This window comes from Mytilus edulis, chromosome 8, assembly GCF_963676685.1.
Source record: "Mytilus edulis chromosome 8, xbMytEdul2.2, whole genome shotgun sequence".
Classification (NCBI taxonomy): Eukaryota; Metazoa; Mollusca; class Bivalvia; order Mytilida; family Mytilidae; genus Mytilus; species Mytilus edulis.
In genome coordinates, this window is record NC_092351.1 from 62,391,930 (window position 1) to 62,400,902 (window position 8,973).

The 8,973-nt window shown below is 28.8% G+C and overlaps 1 protein-coding gene across 2 annotated transcripts in view; it reads left to right on the forward strand.

Annotated features, from left to right (window-relative positions):
• Positions 1-7,193, forward strand: part of LOC139486040 (cilia- and flagella-associated protein 337-like) — a 47,451-nt gene extending 40,258 nt beyond the window's left edge. For both annotated transcript variants that reach the window (XM_071270731.1, XM_071270732.1), the window contains 3 exons: positions 818-996; positions 2,448-2,596; positions 4,862-7,193. In XM_071270731.1, coding sequence (XP_071126832.1) covers positions 818-996; positions 2,448-2,596; positions 4,862-5,075 — 542 coding nt within the window. In that variant the 3' untranslated portion in view covers positions 5,076-7,193. The remainder of the gene's footprint in view (positions 1-817; positions 997-2,447; positions 2,597-4,861) is intronic.
• Positions 7,194-8,973: the final 1,780 nt, after the last annotated feature.

Consider the following 8,973-nt stretch of genomic DNA (forward strand, 5'->3'; position numbering starts at 1 on the left):
GAATGAGACAGTGACCTAAGGACAAGGTAAAATTGCATCTGATATTACCAGTTTTCCTGTCTCTCATCTTCTAAATGATAACTTAAGGTGTTACCCAACACTTTCACTAAAATTAATTTGGCTCGTTTAATTTTCATAAAATTTTGTCAACGTACGTATTACTTTGACACTTTAACAAAAATATAAAAATTTTGAAATTTTTGAACCAACGGTTTTATCAGGAAAATTACACTGGTTAATATATAGCAGATTACCACACACTTATTTTGATCATTGAGAAGCTTCATATTCCCTTAACATCACAACGTAATTAAAACGTTTAGCTGATTTACAGAGTTATCTCCCTGTAGTGTTAGGTACCACCTTAATACATTTATTATACTTCCCAAATATTTGTTCCAAGAGAAAACAAATTATTTCAGCAATATAAATATAAATTGAAAATCATTCCTCATAGCATCATTGGAATGAACAGATACTGACAGTGATATTTCTAAGGTTAAAAAAAATGTCATGTTTCAGGTTACTGTTATATGCTATCATTAGTAAGTTCAAAGGTTTCTAAAAACTGATCATTCTGAAAATGTGTCAAATACTTGCACCTAAACATTAACCCAAGAACAAGCAACCAATCTAATACATGATCAAAATATTATAACAACTTAAACCATTTTGTATCTTTTCTAAATGAAATCAACAGATGCAATTTCTTGCATGAAGTTTCATATATTCTTACAGGTGCATATTTGTCCTTTAAAAATTTTGGCATTAATTGTCATAAATTCTGATAAAAATTAAATGTCACATAATTTTTCAGGTACATTTGGTCAGCCAGAACAATGGGATCTATATAACACATCTACTTTCTGTCATCCCATGGTGCCATACGATGTACTGATAGACCCCATGAGTTTACCATCTCACCCAGTACTGAAAGAAGGAAGTAGTAAGACAGACGATCTACTGGAGGAAATTAAAAAGAAGGAAGATGAAACCGTTAGTATTATATATATATATGTGTATGAGTGTTAAGTATCTTATTGGGACAAAACATTAAAATTCAGATTCAGTGTGTTGATATAGTCCAAAGCAGGAAATATTCATATCTTATTTTAAATGTTCTCGTCTTCAAATGAATGTGATATTTGCTGCTGAAAATAAATCTGTCTTTAATCAAACAGTTAATCATAATGCCAAAACAATATGTCTGTTTAGTTGTTTATGTGTATTAGAATACCTCTATTAGGTTATATTTTCTTCAAACACTGCTTATCATTGGATAATGTGTTGCCAATGATAGACAATTGATACACCATAATATCTATGACAACACTTTTGTTGCATTTGACTGAATAAAAAAAATTGCTAGGGAAAAAATTGAATGCTTCATCTGTATAAAAAGTCGAAAGATGTGGTATGATTGCCAATGACAGGTCTACACCAGAGACCATAATACTTAAATGTCAGTAACTATAGCATGTATAGGGCACTATTCAGCCTTCAACAATGAACAAAACCCACAGCGCATAGCAAGCTATAAAAGGTTTGAAATTACAAAACATAATTCAGAGGACTAGTGAATGATGAATATAGAAGTCCTCTACCACTTTAAATAAAAAGTTCATCTTGTTTGTATTCAATGACTGCTTCAGACGTCTGTCCTCTTTTAGCCTAAATGCATGAAATATATTTTTCATTTAGAGTGGTTCTTCTTGGCATAAATCTTCATTCTGTTTCTATGTAAGTCAGACAAAAAAATGGGATGACAGTATATTAGAATATATATGCACTTGTAAAATAGACTTAGAAAGTTATGGATTTCATGGCATTAGACAAAACTGCACTTTCTAGGTGGAGAAATAAAATCTATGGTGTAGGGTTACCAAAATTTTGGAATTTACAATAATCAAATGATCATCAGTTTATATTAGAGTGTTGGATGCTCTGATTTCTCTATAATACTTCTAATATTTTAATTCAGAAAGAGAGCTTGAACAGGTATCTTTGATTAACTGAATTGATTAACATATTTTGCATTGCAGGGAAAAAATAAAAAGTGTCTTTGGACTCCCCCTTCTATTCATTTCATGACATAATTATTATTCTTTAGAATAGAAACATGTGGTGATTGTATTTCTTTTAATTAAATGGTGGCTGATTTGACAGACTGTTGTATCATATTATCACTTGAATGGTTGGATTAAATTTGCCTAAGTAGTTATGACTTCAAATATAATTACCTTAATCATGGTCCTTGTAAATTAAGATTAAAAGTACCTTCTAAACTTTAAGATGTTTCTTTTTTTTCAGAAAACAGCTATCATAGATTACTGAAATAACAAAATTTACCAAATGCCAAAAATGAATCAATTGTTTTAAGTATAGGATGAGTGTATTTTATCTCTAATACAACAGTATTTTAAAAAAAAAATTTAAATATATTTTAGGCAAAGATACAGCCAGCATATACATCTTATGCCAAACCACAAATCAATATTGATGATGAAACAATTGCTAGAGATATCAAAGATCTAAATGGCATCCTCAAAGATACAGGACTTGATGAAGAACAAGCCAAGAATTATCACGGGAAATGGTAGGTTTTCTTGAAAAAAAAAAGAAGCAAGTACTGTAAACCAATTGCAAAAGGTCATTTACACCTTACACAAATAATAACTACAGTGAAACCTAACTCTAAATTGTTTTTAAAAAGCTTTGAATTCAGAAAAAACAACTTGCTATGTTTTCATTATTGTGATTAACCCAAGATAACACCTACAACTCTTCTTTAAAAGCATGCAAAGCAAACCTTTGATCAATTTGCTTGCTATGTTTGCTTGGATGCTTGCAAAAAATAGGTAGGCGGAGTTTCAGTCTGTTTTTATATACTGGGATTTGATTGAACACTAAAAATTGACATGAAATGAAGTTAATGTTTATTGTCCAATTAAATTACAGTATATAGTAAACAGACTGAAATAGACTACCTACCTGTTGTTTACAAACATCCAAAAAAACATAGCAAACAAGTTGATCAAATGTTTTTCGTGCATGCTTTTATAGAAGAGCTGTAAGCATTATTTTAAACAAGCATTTTAAAATTCGACTTCACCCTTTGTATTTGTATACAGAATTTCTAGAAACCACTTCTGATAAATAGATACACAACAATTTTTGATGGAGAATGAGACGGAACAGAACATAACATTTAAGACTTTTAATATTAATATATATGGGAGCTTACTCTTGATCAACTAAAATTATTGAAATTTTCAATTTGGCAAATTTTAATTATGTAAAAAAAATATGGTAGAAAGAATATAAACAGGCAGAAAACCACAATTGTAAGAATATGAAAATTTTTAAACGTCAAAATCAGTTTATTTTCATTTTTACATAAAGTTACTTTTTAAAAAAACTGAAAAATGTGAAAATTTACAAATAAAAAAAACTCTCAAAAAATATTTGAGTTGTCTCCCATAGATCATACTTCCTTTGAAGTTTGATTTTAATCCTGCAAGAAACTACAAAATTTTGAATTTTAGTTTAGTAATACTTTCTTTATATCAACATAGTTCAACCCAAAATTATGCAAAGTGCTTTAACAAATAATACAGCTTCTTGTCTACCTTGTAAAGATAGATTTGGGTAAATTTAGCTATGGACATCATAGAAGATATAATTTTTTCACTTTATAACCAAATTTCTAAGGTCATGTCAATACTAATTTGTAGATTTGGAGAGCTGAAACTATGCATTGTTCTTTCAGCTACTTTGCCCATATTTCACTGAGCATTGCTTTAATGACTTGACATTAATTTTTACACAATCAAAACCTCACATTGCATATAATATAAACTAATGACTGAGACACAAAAAAAATTAAATAGAAAAGTTAAATAAAGAGATGTATAATTTAATAAGTGTTAAGAATAGATTTCACACAACTACAATCAAAAGGTGGACAGCATTTTTTTGGCCTTATAATATATCCAGTAACATATTATGTAAGGGAGTTAACTCTTGTCAGCATATTTTTTTTTAATTTTCAGTACTACCAGAATGTATTTACATTAAAAGGAAGGAAAAAACACACCCTAATAAAAATAAACAGGATATAAAAAGGAAGAGAATCTTTTAAAGAATAATAATAAATAGAAAAAGTCATAAAATGCAGTATTGAACAGTAAATTTATAAATTTGAAAAAAATTACATCAAATTAAAAACTTTGAAAATATTCACCAGTTATCTCCCTTAGATTGTTGATTTTACTCTGTATAATTTAATTAGTTCAGTTTTCCTCAATAATTTTGTGGAAAAATCACCTTAAATGATTTTTATTTTAAGACTTTCTGCTCTTTATTAAATTTAATGTCCAAAATAGATAGGTTGAAATATCTGCACATAAGGGTTTCGTTTGCACATTTGAAGATTCAAAAAATTAGTAACAATATTCTGGATTCAAATGTAAACAAAATGTAACTTTATGTCCCCAAAATCGTTTGACTCATTTTGGAAGTTATTGACAGAATCCTGAAAAATTTAAATATTTTTGAAACATTCCTTGTGTGTTGTGGTGTTTGATATACCAAATATTCACAATGAGTTTGATTAACCTGAATATATTAATAAAATTTACCACTGGATATTAAGCATGCAGCTTTGTATCTTAATAAATTTGCAGCTACCAATTTATGCAAGGACAGGAAGGGACTGTCTTATTTGTTATTATTTACCTATTATTCAGTTTATGAACAAAACAGGCATGACAGGGGTATCAGATTTGTTGTTAAGAAATAATTTTAATCTGCATGATACATAAAATATATTATATATTTATTTATCGTTTCTGTCTTTCAGGTTACGCCATGAGAAAACAAAGATCAAGAAAATAGACAAAGGAGGACCCTCAGATTATCAGACATTAAAATGGTCCCAAATTGTGGACCCTCCTAATCCAGATTTTCCCAAAGTGAAATTTGACAAAGACGATCCTTTTGGGTCAGGCATGGACCCTGAAATGATGACCAATAGCCTTAAATCTTTTACCAATAAACAACAGGCTGTTTCATAATTATTGATCTTTTATATGAAAGAAACAATATATAAAATTGAAAAATTGTGTTTAGAATTAATTTATTGTTGTATGATATGTCTATTAAATGCATTTATTTTTGCAGAAGGAAAAAATGTAATGTATTGAAATATTTAAAGAAATTTCTTTGGATTTTTTTTTTAATTTTAACGAAGAGACAAAACATTTTTAGAATAACTGTATTGAGGTTTTTATAATGGGATTTTATAGCCAATTTGTGCACATAATTTTATAGAAATTAAAAATAAATGCGGAGTGTGTATTTCTTACTTATGTGTTTATCTCTCCAAATCTCACTCAAGTACTGCTGCTGCTTAGAAATTATCCACCATACTAGTTATTCACAATTGTTTATTTTTGTTTCCATGGTTACTTTAAGACACTTTATAGAATTATTTACCTCACTTTTATATTTGATAGAACTATTTTCTTTGTAATTTTAAGATTTGATAATTATGAATTATATGTACGTTTTTAGAATGATAGATCTTTTCTTGCTTTATGTCGCATTTATCAGAGCAAGTAATCAATTACAGTTTTAGAGGTAAAACTTTTTGTGGTTATAAAAATCTAATAAATGAAAATTCAATATTATATTTATACAATATACTATTTATTATAAGAACTTTAAATGTTCCTTGTGCATTCTAATTTTACATGCTGTTATGTTAAATAAAAGTTCATTACTTCTTAAAATTTTGATAAATGGTCATTACGATATAGATTTATAATATTTTGCTACTATTAAAGATAAATATTTAAAGAGATTTGTGAAGGCTTTTTATATTGCAAGTCTTGTTTCCGTCCATAATTATGTTAATCAAATGAAAGAAAAAAAATGTGATAACAATTATGAGGTACGCTTTTGTACATGTTATATATACTCACTTTTAACTTATCTGTTTTGTATAGTGTTTGTATATATGTACATATTTCAGAGTCTATGAAACTGTAATAGTATATTTTATTTATATTTGACAATTTTATGCAATATTTCCTCATGTGTGCCAAGCTGATATAAAAATGTGTCGTAAACTGTGGATATCAATTTTCGTGGATTGAGAAAAACTTGCATTTTCATGGATATTTGATTTCGTGGTTTTGCTCATCTCTGAGAGCAAAGCCTAAATAAAATAAGTAATTCGTTGAAAATTTGTGGTTCACCTGTACCCACGATAACCCACGAAAATTGGTATTCAATGATTAATAATGAATCCACAGTATATAAATTTTAATTGTTACAATTAACACCACTGCTTTTTTATGATATGAACAAAAGTGCTTTTTGTTAAGCCCTATGCACTATATGTGAAATGTTCTTTTGCTGGGAACTTTTTTTTAGAGCAAATCCATGTACCTGTATTACTTAAGCATTCACATTTAAAAAAATTAAAACATCCTTTCTCAATACTTTTTGTCAGGTTTCCCATGCCAGTGGGACAGTTGAATGATATTTTTTTCAAAACTAATATGGAGGCCTAATAATTTTAAACCCAATCCACCATTTTTCTAATACAAATTAAGATTTAACTATAATATGTATATCTAGCATCTCTTTCTTCCAAAATTTTATTTCAGTTGAACAATGTGATTAGGACTTTTATGTCTGAAACTTTATGACAATCATAAAAAAAAATGTATTCTTTACCTTTTCCCCCAATAAGTATATTCTTGCTAACAGTTTGTGTCTAATGATTTGAAACATTTATATATTTTTACTCCTACGTGTACTCATTGTCCACCGTTAGACATTGTCGGTTTAAAAAAAACAACCACTATTTTCTACTGAATTTTGAAACAATGAAAAATATTTATTTTTAAAAAATTTAAATTTTATGAGATATAAGTTGAACTTCTTCATTCAGGAACTTTTCTTGTTCATGTTGTTTCAAACAGGACTGTTTTTTTGGTAACTTCAATCAAAAATGTTTGTAACAAATAGCCACTTATAGAATCATGTTCTATTTCCCCTTTTTAACAATATTTTATATTTTATTGTTAGGTTTGCCAAGCACTATTGCTTTTTCATATATATGTATTCGTCCACAACAAGAATCTGTGATGCATTTCTATTTCAACATAAAATTAAAAATATAATGTGTTTTTTGTGTTACTGATGAACGTAATTACGTAATGACCGTTACCTTTTTGTCAAATAAGCAGTTTTATCTGTGTCAAACATAAGACCCAAATAGAGTTTTAAGACTCTATATATTAGATTTGAGTCTTTTATCACAGGTCAGGTTCATTACTGTTTTTAAGTATCCTTCAATCTTCCTTCAATTGGGCATGACCAGAAATTTGCACTGGGACCCTTGGTGACAAAGCGGCCTTAGTTGTTCAAGTACTGTGTCATTTGAAGTTGTCAACACTGAGGTTTTGAACTTGATTCCTGCACTTTGCATAATCTGATTATTAATTTACTAGAATAGTCAGTTCTCTGCTGAAGATCAGGTGTCCTCTCTGACAACAGATGGCATTGAGAGTGCCATTGAAATACCAAAAAACCATCACAATTAATTACTCAATTTTCACTCATCAGATATGAGAAGAGATAGCCATGCTTAATTTTATGGTTAATTTGTTGGCAGCATTGGCGGCGGTGGAGACATCAACAAAGTTAAGTTTTCTACTCAAGTCAGTTTGATAGGAAGTTCTTCTGATAGATCAATGATATTGTCTATAAAGGTGCATTACTATCAACATGTATATATATTTCTGTTTGATGACTAATTCGAGGCCCTTCTACCTAGCTCATAGTCCAGTGATTTTGAATTAGCAATTTTCAGTGTTAAGTTTTCTGCTGAATCTGATTGCTGTTGCTTGCTAAAATATCTTCCTTAATAAATGTTCAATATATAAAGTAAATACCTTAGGAAATTGGCAATGTCATTGCAAAAAACGAAAAACAATGTAAACACACCAAAAAAAATGAGTATTCGAGACACTACACAGAAACTTAATACGGATCAACCGCTGTAAAACAGTAAACTTTCAATACAATTTATGATAAGCTATTATTCAGAGAGTATGATGTAAACATTATAGCTGTAGATCTGGGATTTTTAACCCCTCTTTTTGCATCCCAACGTTTGGAGTGATACCTGTTAAAAGTCTCTTCATCTATCTTATATGAAGCTCCGTATAGGAGAGAGTCTCTCCTAATTCCCTTTGAACATCAAAGTAGCTTGGAAATCAAGCCAACTATTTTATCTGTTCTGCTTAGATGCAGTGAGATAGATGTTTAGAGTATCACTTAAGTAAAGTAGGTTAAGTAGGTAATTATGAATGAAATTTAATACATTTGAACATTGTATAGTTAATTCATTTATTTTGATAGCAAAACTTAAATGTGACTTCAGATGTGTCTTCTGGAAAAACTTAATCAGTTTGTATTTAAATTATGCTTTTGTTTAAGATTTGAATGTAGGTCTGCATATTGTGAGAATTTTATTACACAATTTAAATTGGAATGAACTTTAGTGAACAAATCAATAACAGGTTTTAAATTACACCGGTTAATATCCGTTTGTATTTCTTTTATTGTCTTATTATAATACCGAGAATTAAATCATTGTCACACTTAAGTAAAGGATAGATACATTAAGGGTTCAAATGCGAACACAGTCATAGTAAATTCAGATTTCAAGGAATGATAACTCGAAGTCTTCCTAGTAATTGTACAAAATTTTAAATTAGAACAAACCCTTACATTGACTTCGTGTTTGTTACTATTAAATATAACCTTTAGTTTTATTAATAAATGGTATAATGATCATTTCAATGCATAGCTAACCTCGTGTTTAATCAAATTAATCAAGACGTTAAATCTTTCCGACAGTTTTGTCCTATTATATATATATGAATTTGATATAAA